The sequence below is a fragment of the Trifolium pratense genome, linkage group LG4, assembly GCF_020283565.1.
Source record: "Trifolium pratense cultivar HEN17-A07 linkage group LG4, ARS_RC_1.1, whole genome shotgun sequence".
Lineage (NCBI taxonomy): Eukaryota > Viridiplantae > Streptophyta > Magnoliopsida > Fabales > Fabaceae > Trifolium > Trifolium pratense.
In genome coordinates, this window is record NC_060062.1 from 15,452,149 (window position 1) to 15,466,414 (window position 14,266).

At 34.1% G+C, this 14,266-nt stretch overlaps 2 protein-coding genes across 2 annotated transcripts; one reads left to right on the forward strand and one right to left on the reverse strand.

Moving 5' to 3' along the window:
• Nucleotides 1–454: 454 nt before the first annotated feature.
• On the forward strand, nucleotides 455–3,173 carry LOC123923579 (putative low molecular weight protein-tyrosine-phosphatase slr0328). Its single transcript, XM_045976274.1, has 5 exons — nucleotides 455–858; nucleotides 986–1,121; nucleotides 1,258–1,325; nucleotides 1,742–1,828; nucleotides 2,605–3,173. The coding sequence occupies exons 1-5, from the start codon at nucleotides 496–498 to the stop codon at nucleotides 2,683–2,685; spliced, it is 735 nt and encodes a 244-aa protein (XP_045832230.1). The 5' UTR covers nucleotides 455–495; the 3' UTR covers nucleotides 2,686–3,173.
• Nucleotides 3,174–4,503: 1,330 nt separating this feature from the next.
• Nucleotides 4,504–14,096, reverse strand: LOC123923576 (histone deacetylase 9). The gene is made up of 14 exons (XM_045976269.1): nucleotides 13,793–14,096; nucleotides 9,816–9,928; nucleotides 9,563–9,680; nucleotides 8,749–8,823; nucleotides 7,823–8,042; nucleotides 7,364–7,427; nucleotides 7,074–7,166; nucleotides 6,850–6,958; nucleotides 6,701–6,750; nucleotides 6,530–6,620; nucleotides 5,664–5,734; nucleotides 5,331–5,429; nucleotides 4,979–5,045; nucleotides 4,504–4,891 (listed from the first exon to the last, which is right to left on the reverse strand). Exons 1-14 carry the CDS (start codon nucleotides 13,827–13,829, stop codon nucleotides 4,806–4,808), a joined length of 1,293 nt encoding a protein of 430 aa, XP_045832225.1. The 5' UTR covers nucleotides 13,830–14,096; the 3' UTR covers nucleotides 4,504–4,805.
• Between the last annotated feature and the right edge of the window lie 170 nt (nucleotides 14,097–14,266).

The following is a 14,266-nucleotide window of genomic DNA, read 5'->3' on the forward strand; positions in this document are numbered from 1 at the left end:
TTAAACTATAAATATTTAATTTACATATACATTGTTGCACTTGCACCACCTTCCAACTTATTAAATCATTATTCAAGTCAACACATAAAAGAAAATGCTTCAAATTCTTGGTTTTTTTTTATGTTTGCTTCAAATTCTTGGTTGGACAAATTTCTTTAAGTTTTTTAAATTGAAAATTATATCTATAGATCAGAAAATATAAAACTAAAATGATGAATAAACAAAAAAAATATTAAAAAAATGATGAAATTTTAACTCAATTGGTAAAACGATCAAGTTTTTAGGTCGAATTTATGTGATCATAATTTGAACTTTGATTCCTTTATTTATATGCGTAAATTTTCAATAATTACTGTGATTTTGTTTATTTATTATAAAAAAATTGATGAATAAGCAAAAATAAATAAATAAAAATATGTTTATTTAAAGGATAAACAAATATTAGATGCGAAGTTGGAAGTATCAGCTCCTCCATTGATTTAGGAGAAAAAGAAAATGAAGACACTATACATTGAAGGAACAAACCTTATTAATTTACCATTTTACCACTCTTCCCAATTCCTCTCACCAAACCCAAATGTCCCATTCCTTGTTCCTTTTCCTTCCAAACAGATTCCAAAGTTAACTCCAAAACCTTATTCCATTTCCTTCAAAAAATCTCACTTTTCTCCAATTCAAGCTTCAATGGCTTCATCAACTCTCACAGACACAAACAAACCATTCTCAGTTCTCTTTGTCTGTCTTGGAAACATCTGTAGAAGTCCAGCTGCTGAAGGAGTTTTCACTGATTTGGTTAAGAAAAGTGGTTTTGATTCTAAGTTCAGAATTGATTCTGCTGGTACAATCAATTATCATGAAGTGGGTATATCTGTAAATGTTTTTATATGAAATAAAAATATCATTTTTAAAAAAACAAATTGATTTTTTTGGTTTTTTTTATGATGGGTTTTTTCAGATTGTTTAAAAAGATGATTTTTTTTTGAAGGGTAATCAAGCTGATTCAAGAATGAGGGCAGCTTCAAAAAGACGTGGGATTGAGATAACTTCAATTTCAAGGCCAATTAAGTCTTCTGATTTTGTTGAGTTTGATCTTATTCTTGCTATGGACAAGCAAAATAGAGGTAGGGTATGAGATGTTTTAGTCTGAATTTTGATGGAATGTTTTAGTCGTATGAGTTTGTTTCGATTCGTCTTTTTTTGTTTAATGTGTGTTTGGTTTGGTGTGTTTAGTAATGGATTTTGTTGTTTTTGTTTTAGAGGACATATTGGAAGCTTTTAATAGATGGAAGTTTAGAGATCCTTTACCTGAAGATGCCCACAAAAAGGTGAGCAAGCTCATCCAACCCCGGTATCCACAGTAGTATTGTTAATTGTAGATCACAGAAAATATTGGTTTGATTAGATTATGTGATGTTACAGTGCTATTGCGCGCGCTGCTATAGCCATTATTTGACAATACTTTGTACTAAGCCGCACATTGCAGAACAATTGCTGTTTGTTAAAATTTTGCTACGTTATAGCGCTGCTATTTGAGAATGCTGAATTCCAAGGGGAAAAAAATGGAAGTTTCATACATACTAAAAGTAATTAAGTATTTTTTGGTAGGCCTAGAGTAAGGTCTTAGGTTACTTGAAATAAGGACTTGAGCTTCCTTATACTTGAGTTCGTCTTGAATAAAAGTTTTGTTGCTTTTGTTCTGTATATGTTTTTCAAGCGTGATGGGGAATTTGGGATGTTGCAGGTTAAGTTGATGTGCTCATATTGTAAGAAACATGATGAAACTGAAGTCCCGGATCCTTACTATGGTGGACCTCAAGGTTTTGAGAAGGTATAGTGTTCCTAATAGGGTGTTTTTGTTGATAATTTGTTCATGATCGTTTATTGGTTGACTCTTAGTTCATTGTGTAGAGTGAAGTTGAATATCATTTACCAGTGCAAAGATAGTCTTTTCTTCTTCTTTTTTTGACAAAGTGCAAAGATAGCCTTGAATTATAATTTATGATACTATTCTTAGTTGGTGCCTTTGGTAATGCACTTCTTTGTCATTGGATTGCATAGATTCCACTGCACATACTTGGTACTTGAACTTATGTGCTAAAGTCTTTACTAAAAAATCTCTGCTTCTAGCAACATTTTTAATTGTAACATTTTTGTTTGGTGACTACAACCATGATATTTCAGAGAATTGTAAAACTACACTTGGAATTTATAAATAGTATGTATCAGTCTCATACAAATAATAATTGATTTGTTGTAAGCTAATAATACATGTTAGGTTAGGTCTCAAAAAAAAATTAATGGCTTGAATTATTTTTTGTATATATATTCAAGATAATTACACTTGAATGAAAGACAAATGGGCAACAAGTTGCATCGTTAACTACATTTTGGATGGCAAAAACAATTCTCTTAAAAGCTGCATCTAGAGAACTAGGAAACACAACATTGTTACTACTCTTTGAACTCTTTTCAGAACATCCACAGTCTCAAATTGTGATGTTACAAGAAATCCATGTATTATCATTTGAAAACACGAACTTTGCTGCAAATAATTCTGAACTCCTGGTTGATTATCTGCTTATTATCATTATGTGGCACTTGCAGGTGTTAGATATGCTTGAAGATGCTTGTGAATCATTGCTGGAAAACATTTTGGCTGAAAATAAACATATACAAGAATCCTAATACCTTTTTCTTCTTTCCTATTCATTGTTCTGTTTGCCATTGAATACTGAAACTCAGCAGATTATAGCACAGTTAAAGATAATTTTGAATCTGCTGACATGCACATGAGAAGAATGATGACATGGTACTGCCTTGTGACACACAATGCTGCATTGTGTCCAGCGTTCAGATTTCACTTCAAAGTTAATTTGGATGTTTTTAATGTTCTTCTGCACTACTGGGTGTGATGAGAGTAATGTATTTAAGTAATTTTCAAGTGAAGTTTTGACTGTTAAATCAGGGAATATTTAATGTATTCAGGATACTATTTGAGAGTTTTAAATAAATGAAAAGGAATTGAGGGACTTGTTGTAATAATTAAAAAAGTCAGACTAAAATAGCTCAATAAAATTACTGAGAAGTGAAAGTGTAAACTAGAGGTGGCAAATGTGTAACCAAACCAATAATATATCTATGTGAATGAACAAACTTACAACTGCATTACAATACAAGCTGAACCTAGAATTTTGCTCTTTAAAACTCCTAAATTGCTTTTAGGTTCCACAAAATTTTGATCTTATCCTTAATCATAGTTTGGCGATATGTTCCAAACTCAAATTTTGTTTTGAAGATAGACTCTGCTCGATGGGTTTCGGAACGTATCTTCCGAACCTGGTCAATTTATACACAAGAACAGAATGGGGTCTCCATTTGTGTTTTGAAGCTTCAAAATTTGATTTAGACAGGATTATGGCAGGTACTTATGGCAGGAACGGGGCAATCCAAAAGATGAGATAAGGTTTTAGAATAGTCATCAATAATCACTCGATAAGACGAAGATCTTATCGTGAGACAACTATCCTCAAATAAATAGTCCAGGTTTAGTGTCAACCATATTCGCTAATATCAAATGACGAGTCTTCAATCTCTATCCAGATAATGCCACACTGGCTCTGAAGTTACGATAAGGACTCGAGGATTAGCCAATTAGATGGGGAGAGCAATATAGCTCAAAGCTATAACTACTATAAATAGGGAGTTCACCTTGAAGATATACTCACTTAATTCATACTTTATTCTACCTTATTTTAACATCATAATGTTTTACTAAATATCGCCCCTCACTTTGGAGAAGAAGCGTAAGATAAGTAGGAAGGTTCATCACCTATCCATGTGAATCATTGTCTTTTAAGCCAGAAACAAAAATTACAATTGTATACAAATTGTGGTGCAATACAAGTTATATTAGACACATGAAAACAATGTTTCCAAGTTGTAGATTAAAACATAAATGTTTCCAAGTTTATAGATTAATATTTACTTTCCATGTAGATGGTTTAAGAGTATGAATTTGCTAAGTGGACATAACAAGAATCCACAAATCATATACGCATTTATTCAAATGTAAAGTCGAGACTCCAAACAACTTGCAACTCCCTCCGAGTAGTCAATGATACTTCGTCAAATATAAAGGAAATATGGCTAAGAATGTTGAGGAAAGCTTGAGGATTCTTCGAACACTTTATGTTTACATTAGAAGAATGTTGCATGCAAAAAAAAAAAAAAAAACCTTGAAACCAATTTTGCCAAAGCTGAAATGGAACAAATTGCCCATCTCAACAAGATAAAGGGGAGGAAAATAAGATGAGGGAGTCGCCCACAAATGGCAATGCACAAGGAATAACCTTTACCTTGTGACAAATAAAACCATCCTTACATGATAACCTGTATGACCTTTCAAACATGACAAAGTTTTTTCTTTTGGTACATCAAACATGACAAAGTTAATTATCACTTTTTTAACAACCTCATATATAAAACAAACGCAAAATAATCATGTACATAAAGCATTTCCCATTCAAATACCAATGTTGTGCAAATTCTTGATACTTACTATCTGGAATAGCTGATGTCTAGAAAATGGAATTGGTTCAAAAGAAATAGCCAAACAATATAAATGAAGTTTTTGGCGAATTTACAAAATAATAACAAAAATCTAACAATTATAGTATTATAATGAGTCTTGGATTAGTCCTAATGCTTTCTTGATACAACTAGGTATTTCTATCTAGTCACGTTTTTCTTGTCACAAAAAACGGCTGCTCTCCCAACAAAAGGATGCATATAGCTAGGGGCTAATGTCATGGAAGATCCATTTGATGATCATTGTCATTGTCACCTTCATAATATTCATCGTCGCGCTGGATGTGCTTGTCTTGAGTGTGCTCTGGAAAGAGAATTAACACATTTATTAAACTAAATTATGGCACCAAGTCAATATAGAGAATAAAGAAAAAGTATTTTTTCTCCTTACGATCAATGCGCTCATCAGGGTTCTGCAAATCTTCATCAAAATCAGGAATGTAGAAGTCAGGTGGGACCTGCAAGTAATGCACAAAACGTTAGTACCACCATTTGGAAAATATTAGTAATTTATTTATTGGCTCGATCAGGTTTGGTTAAAAGTTGTTTGATCATAACACCACAGAAGAAGGTTGAATTCAAACCACCCTAGTCCATAAAATACACATACTAACTAGAGATAAAGAAAGATTAATCCTGAAATTCCAAGTTTACTAACATGTAATAGCCTAAACCTAAATGATACATTTCAGTCTCATGCCTGACTTTTAATCACCACCGTCCCCAGTCAAGGAGGAACTCACCTCTTGCATTTGAACACTCGGAGCATGTTGGATGCAGCGTAGATTCTCCAAGACTTGCATTTTTATAGTGCTAAGATATGACTTGCTATTCAAATTTTCCTGATCAATTCAAAGAAAATTAATTAGAACATAAACACACTTCGCTGCACATTGCAAAATCAGAAAATATAAACTGAAATTATTGCAATATGTACATATATTTGATCACATCTAATGTAAATTGGAAGTGTCAAAATTCAGACAAGAAACTCAAAATCTAAAGTCAATTTAAAAAACAAAGAAAAGACTAGATAAATAAATACAGTATGCACTAAACTATAGAGAAATACATACTATGTGCCCATTTGGAATCTTCAATGAGAACTCTGGTCCAAAATATTTAATATAAACATTCTCCGGGATCTCTGCACAAGACAGTGTGAAAACAAGAAGATATAATTTAGAAACAAGATATGATTTACATCTAAAATCCTCATTCATCTCAAAATTTAAGCTGATAGGTGAAAACACGTGAATAATTTCTAATAAACTCTCACATAAAAGATTTTAGCACTTCAAGCGTGAACAACACATAAGACCGCCTATCTTATGCTAAAACATAATAATTTTAAAAAAAACAATAGAAGGTGAGAGGGTGGTGAGGGTCAAATGTTATACCACTTGCCCAAGCTCTTAAGCCATATCATGAACTGATTATCCCAAAAGCTTAAGATATTAGGCAAAGAAGTATGAATGATTTTGTTATGTTTCTAAAAAAATAATTTAGTAATTTGCAGTGTCACGACAAAATACATAATCTATCAGGGCGTAAACTTTGAGGCAAAAGCAACTGGTGAAGGTTTGAATTTGAAAAAGGAAGGGCAAACCATATTAGAATCGTGATAGCCAGTAGTAGGTCACAAATTATTCTCTGGGCAGATATTGCAGGAGATTACAATGAAGAAATTACAACAATAAGGCATTGCAACCTCTCATATCATACGCCTCATAAGGGAAGCTTTCTCCATCATTCTAAGAGTGTGATGTGAAACCCAAAATAGTTTTTAAAAAAATACATCACAATTCACATGGCAGTATCTTTGTATATGTATATTTTTTTTTTTAAAGTTTTATCAATGAATATTAAATCTAATTCATGAAAGAAAATAAATTTCAGTAAAACATAATTCAACATTTGCAAAGAGGCTAACTTAATATACCTTCTGGAAGTTCCGTATCTAGAAGAACTCCAGTTTCAACAGTCCAACATCGAGCAACATTTTCTTTTGTGTATCCCCCACCTCCAGTAACCTGTGGCATAAATCCATTCATGTAAATCTGACTCATGGTGCAAGTGAATGGAAGGCAAACATAAAGTGATATAAACCCACCAGTAAGGGCAAATTAAATCTCTTCACGAATCTAACACATTCAGCATGGCCTGTACAATAGGGACAAATATTTATGAAAAATGAGGAAAGGGTTATAACAGAATGATGATATTTTCATCAGAATAGGAAATTTACTGGGAAATAAGCACCATCAATAGAGAGATTGAAGCAGCCCAAGCGATCTCCAGCAAGTGAATCTGCTCCACATTGGAGAACTATCGCACCAGGTTGATATGTTTCAACTACTTTGGAAATAATCTATATCACAAGAATTTCAAAAGATTCAGAGAACATGCCATCAAGCCAGAATTAACACAATGAATGCCTTATTGAAGTTGCAATTCGGCCAAAAGAATATAAGAACTGAACTTACAGTCTTGAAAAGTCTAGTGAAGCTAGAGTCGTCAATTCCATCCTTGAGTGGGACATTTATGGCATAAAATTTCCCTTCTCTTTCTCCTATTTCCTTCAATAAGGTAAAATCAGTTCAAATCATTCCAATCTATGGAGAACTTCCAAAATGTTGCAAACAAAAAGGATATTCAATTTAGCATATACACTACAATTATATAATTGAAGCATCAATCTTAAAAGAAATAGTGTCATTACCACTATTAAAACAAGGAAACACACTAAAAATACAAACAGAATAAAGAAAATCACCTTAGCGTCACCGGTTCCTGGAAAGAACATATCTCCATACTTGTGAAAACTGACAGTCATCACCCTGTCATGATAAACATAACCATGTATTAAGAAAATAGAGAAAAAAAAACATGTGCAGTAGTATGGCACATTGTCTCCGTATATAACATGAAAACCAAGTTCTGTCTACCAACCCAGAATTTTACATTTAGAAGAGAATGAACAAGGCATGGTTTGTTGCTAATAAGCTATTCAAATGTAATCATCTGAGCATATGAATAAAAAAATTATACAGCTACTATCCTATTCCTAGGTCAAACTTGATAGTATTGAAGAAAACACATAAAATAAGGTTTGTTAGGCTAATCATACTAATAACAAAATATAGCCCAGAAATAATAATATTGTTTTGATAACTTGAAGATTCTCAACAGTTTCACCTTCCTAAATCTGATAAGATATAAGAAACTATCAGACCTGTCAGTAAAGTAGAAGGCTTCTTCTACACCATCACCGTGGTGCACATCTATATCGATATATAAAACACGTGGATGACATTTCAGAAGCTCTAAGATCCCTAAAACCAAGTCATTGATGTAACAAAATCCAGAGGCTTCACATTTCTTGGCATGATGGAGTCCACCAGCCCAGTTTATAGCAATATCGCACAGTTGATTGTTCAATCGACATGCAGCATCTGCAGGTACATATTAGTCAGCATAAATTAGACAAAACAATGCAAGACCAAAATCAAGGGAATCGCAAATATAATTGTAAGAATATTTGAAAAATATATAATCATATCATTGTATCTTGGAAAATTTACAGTATCCTCCCTATCTCTTTTGAGTCATGTCAATGATGAATGAATTATCCCATGGGTATGATGCACATCAGCCTCAATTTCAATTTTAGTACACTAAATTTTTGTGTCATTCATATGGCTTAAGCTTCCAGATGCCGTTTTTAATGAATCCTGAGTAGATTTTTCTGTGCAAAAGTTGCTTGATAAGAAATTTCCACTTATGATCATTCAAGTACAGTTTCTTCTACCTTGCTCATGCAACATTCCAACAACTTTTCAGGCTGGCAGTTATTCCAGCCTCTCGGTAAGTTGTATAATAGACTTTAGCTTCAATAGGAGTGTCAGAATATACATAAATATCTTGAAATATCATCATTGTATCTTAGAGGATCTCATTAGATTGATGCATGTTATCTTATATTTCATGATTAGTTTCCTTATTTCAGGAGTCTAGTATATTGGTATAAATTAAGGTAAATGCTTTATTTTCTGCACAACTAGTTCTTCATATCAATAATCAATTTCAGTTTCTTTAGCGCTTTTCCTTCCTCCCCTACCTAAATCCCTTATCCCTATATATCAACAACAAACATATTACCTAAAGTTCCACCAGCGTAAATCTGACAAAATTCGAATAAGTTGTCAAATACAGGGCAGTCTTCTCCGAGATTATCTGACAGAAATGATCAACAATAGAGGTAGAACTTGTTATTATTAGTTACACTATGAATAGAAAATATTAAGGTAAAAATTTAAATTGCAATATAAACACTGGGACAGGAAAACGTTAACATGAGAAGTTAGATATCAATTATTTAAAGCAAGGACGCAGGCTATTATTAAAATGAAAAATAACAACAATTTCAGGGTTAAAACATTTGCTATCTTTCATAGAATTTCCCAACCTCCACCCGTTTTTTTTTTTCTCTCTCTCTCTCTCTTAAAAGGTGAACTATACTTATTTTGCAGTATGATATGCATAAAACTATTGTAAGAATAAAAACCTTGAAGTCAATCAACAGAACTAACAACAGGAAAGAGTTTTCTGTGGTTTAAACTTAAAACTTAAGGATGCGGAACACAAGTTTAATGATTATAAAATTCAAGACAAATTATGATGTGAATCTTTAGAAGCCAAAAGAAATTAAATCATATACACTCAAACTATGGCCTCAGTTCGAAAAGTTCAGTCTCTACAAAAGTTTATATACTTCCTCTTTCCCTCACTATTTCTCTCAGACAGAAAATATAATAAACAGCAATAAATTCTATCAATGTTTCTTATTTTGTGTAAAAGAAAAAAACTTAAAATCACATGGACATGTCAATCCTATCAATGTTTCTTATTTTTTGTAAAAGAAAAAGACTTAAAATCACATGGACATGTCAGTTTAAAATTGAGAAAAGCGTACATTTGGCCAGTTCAGTTGAGAACAAGTGCTGAGTGTCAGGCGTAATCCTGTGCAAAAACTCAACATAATCAGCAGAATGAAACTGGGCAAGCTCAACAGGATAAGCTTTGTGTGGGCGCTGCATCATATACAAAAAAACAAATAATCCAAATAACATTATTTACGTAATCAGCCACAACAATCAACAAATGGCAACAAAATACCAAACATACAAATACAAATAAAAATGAAACCAAACACAAGTGTTACTGACATAAATTTCCATCTTTTTATGAAGATCATACGAGAGAACAAGATGGTGAGTCATGCAAAGGCGGTGAGGCTTCATGGGATGGTTCGGCCCAAAGTAAACACTACCCACATCACCTGCAACATGAAAATTTGAGTAATTAAGTTCAACAAAAACATGAATAATCAAGGTCTATGAAATACATGAAAATAAATAACTAATGAGTACTTAAGATCGAACAGCTCCTCACATAACTTGAGTGCTATTAAAGGTACTACGTCCCTTGCATAACAGCAGGAAAATTAAAAAAATAAAATGCAAATTGATTCATAGTGACTAAGTGACAACAAAATAATTAAAAACTTGATTAAATTTTTGGCCCTTGTAGATTGACTTTAACAGATGGCCGATTTTGGTCAATTCAGCTTCAGTTGATTAAATCAAGTTCACATACTTTTCAAATCAGTGAAATGTGGCCACCATTATTTCTCTATCAAATTTTTTGGAAAATGGATCCACTCCTTCAATCCATCCATCCTCTCCATAAAAAAATTATAAGTAGAAGGGAAGAGAGAAGATGATTAAAGAAAACCTCATATGACATGACAGTCCATTGAAAGTAGAAATCCAATACGACCGATAAGTTTTTTGTCCAATTACTAATGTAGCGAGTTAAAGTGGACAAACGTTTTTGATGTAATAACAGTCTCAGATGCCACAACAGTTGACTTTGTGGCATGACATGTCCATCGTAATTGCCATATTATCAAAAAATGCATCCACATTGGCTCACTCAATTGGACTGGTTTTCAATAATTTGAAAAATATGAGAACCTATAAAGCACTGAAATAGACAAGGACAAGACGCAACACTAACATGTAGACACCAATAACAATTTAAGAAAATGAAAGTGACTAAATGTAACTACATCTGTCGGTGTCATGTCGGTGTAAGACACTGACACGTGTCATGCACCATATATGCTCTTCGATATGAAGTGCCAGTTCTATATAGATGAAAACCTTATTATTGTTATTGCTTTGGAGGACCAAAACCACTTTGGGCCTTAATTGACTTATATTTCAGAATATTTTATGAGACTGTTTGGAAAAACTTGCCAGAATATTTTATGACAATTTTCATAAGTTTTTTCAGCTTATTTTGGTACGTTCTCAAATATAACTTAAGAAAACAGTTTGTAGCATATATAAAATCATTTTATCTTTTGCTACAAGAATAGCTTATGTAAGTTTATACATGAGTACTTATGATGATTCCAGCTCCTCCTTGATTATTCTATGGAATGGTCGTCGCCTTCCGAGTTTCACACCAACCAGAGGATTGCGACAAGGTGACCCTTTATCACCTTACCTTTTTGTGATTTGCATGGAAATCTTGTCACAAATTATCATAAGAGATGTCGAGGAAGGACATTGGAAACCAGTGAGGCTTTCGAGAAATGGTCCCCCTCTTTCACATTTATTTTTTGCAGATGATGTCCTCCTCTTCGCCAAAGCTACTAAGTCCCAAGCTTTGAACATTGCCTCTACACTAACGAGGTTTGCTAACTACTCTGGTTTGAAAGTCAATGTTAGCAAATCAAAGGTTTTCTTCTCATCTACTACGAAGCGAGGCAAAATTACCTCCATTGTTAACAGTACAGGGATTAACCGCACCTACTCTCTTGAGAAATATCTTGGATTTCCCATGTTGCATGAACGTCTTCATCGGAGAGATTATGAATTTCTTGAAGAGAAAGTAAGCCAGAGACTTGCTAGTTGGAAGCACAATCTGTTAAACAAGGCAGGTCGTATGACACTAGTGAAGTCAGTTCTAAATTCTATACCTAACTATTACATGCAGGTGGCTTGGTTGCCCCAATCGACTTGCGACTCTATAGATAGAATGGCGCGCAATTTCCTATGGAATGGCACTTCTAATACAGGCATCAATCTAGTTGGATGGGATAAGATCACCAAACCCAAAAGCAAGGGTGGTCTCGGTATTAGGAAAACGAGAGAGGCCAATACTTCCCTCCTGGGCAAGCTGGTCTGGAGTATTCACCAAAACAAGGATGCTTTATGGGTTCAAATAATGAAGCACAAATATGTCAAAGATGATGTATTCATCACTATTTCAAAGAAACAAGGTTCGGTCATTTGGAATGCCATTATGAAAGCCTTATTGATCCTTAAAGATGGTTTCCAATTTCGTCTCGGTGATGGAAATACTTCCTTTTGGTATACAAATTGGTCTGGCAGTGGCATTTTAGCTAACCAGGTGTTATATGTTGATATCCATGACCTCCAGATGAGAGTGAGGGATGTCTACATAGATGGTAAGTGGGACTTTAGCACGTTGTATACAACCATCCCTTCTAAAGTCGAAGACCGTCTGAAATTGCTACCTGTTTGCTTAAATCCCCTCGTCACCGACCGATACACTTGGAAAGGCAATCTGAATGGCCTTTATACTGCCCGAGATGGTTATTATTGGCTTAACCGTATTGATTTTAGCAATAGTAACTCAGACGATATCTGCTGGTCCTGGTTATGGCACATTGAGGCGCCAGAAAAAATTAAATTCTTCATATGGACTGCCCTCCACAATGCCCTCCCGACTAGAGCGATGCTCTCACATCGCGGGTTGCTTCAAGTTCATGTTTGTCCGAGGTGTAACACGGAGGAAGAAACTACTTTGCATTGCCTAAGGGACTGTGAGTTCGTTGAGCACCTCTGGAAAACCATCGGGTTCACAAAACAAACTTTCTTCCATGGAGATAATCTATATGTTTGGTTGCGGAAAGGGATTGACAGTCCCTCCAAATTTTTGTTCCTAGCCGCGATATGGTGGATATGGTGGATATGGTGCGCTAGAAATAAGATATGCATGGCTAATGAGTTGGTTTCTCAATTCTCTATCAGGAGGTGTATTGAAGATTACGCCCAAGTGTTAATGAAGTGCTTCTTTAAACAGAATTTGAACTCGACAAACAGGCTAGTGCGATGGAATGCTCTTGATAGAACGGACATGATTTTAAATGTGGATGGTAGCAGTATTGGTAACCCGGGAATTTCAGGCTTTGGGGGGTTGATTAGGAACTCTTATGGAGCTTGGGTCCGAGGATTTGCTGGGAATATCGGTTTCTCAAACATACTACATGATGAGCTTTTGGCAATGTATCATGGCCTAAACCAAGCTTGGGAACTGGATATAAAAGATATGATATGTTATTCTGACTCCAAAACAGCCATTAATTTGATAGAGAAACCTATCAACGAATGGCACCATTTTGCAGCAATCCTTCACAACATCAAAGATCTTCTTGCTAGGGACTGGCGAGTCACGGTGGTACATACTCTCCGGGAGGGTAACGCATGCGCAGACTACTTAGCCAAGCTTGGTGCCCGAAATGTTGAAGCGTTCTCGCTGTTAGCTACTCCACCTGTTGGCATAAAACTATTCCTTCTAGCTGATGCTAGTGGGACTTGGTTTACTAGATAATTTCCCTTCCTGTTTTGTTTTTTTCTTTTTTTTTTCCTTATTGTACCAAAAAAAATGAGTACTTATGATGATAAGTGTTTGTGCTATAAGCTGCAAATAAGCTCGTGAGTCAAAAAAAAAAAAAAGCAATTAAGCCGAAGAAATGCATCAACCTAAATTTCCGACGGTTACAGTTTCCAAAACATGAAAATCCTTATAACGTTCAGCTAACCAAAAAAAACTGAAATCTAAAATCTACTTAACCACCACAGAACCAAACACGCGCAAAACAGTTATAGACGCAGGTTTCATTTTTCACAGCTAATTTCTCTTGCAACCAAACAAACCATTCGTCTAACAAGCAAATGGATAAAACTAGGGTTTCGACATGGAACAATAAACAGAACTATAAATTTTGAAATATAACGATTCGATGCAAAATAAATCGATTCCGCATAAGAAGAACGCGATTAGAGTATAAAAATGGATGTGGATATAGAAGAAATGGAAAACGCACCGTCGTAAAAGTAAGCGATTCTGTCCTTGGAGCGCATGATTTGAAGAGAAAAGTAACGATTGAGTTTTGGAATTAGCGAAGGAAGAGAATGGTAGGCACCGCAGCACTACGGTGCCATTATCAGTCGCCGGAGCTTTTTTTGTGCTGTTTTTCGATTAGTAACAATCCCAGCACCGGGACATGTCGATTTATGATTTTATCTAAGTTTTATTATTTTATTTTTTGAATTTAATTTATATGAATTGCTAAGGAGTCTAAGGATTCGTTTGGCCCGACTATTTTCTAAGCTATTTAAGATTAAGGCAATATATAAGAACTTTAAAGTTTAAAGTTAAAGTTGTTTCGCAATTTTATATTTTTTTCTAACTTAATTATAGTTATGTTTAAATAATTTGCTATCTTTTCTAATAATGTTTGTTAAATTTTTTTTATTGAAAACATTGATCATGAAAAAAATAATATAAGTGAATGAAA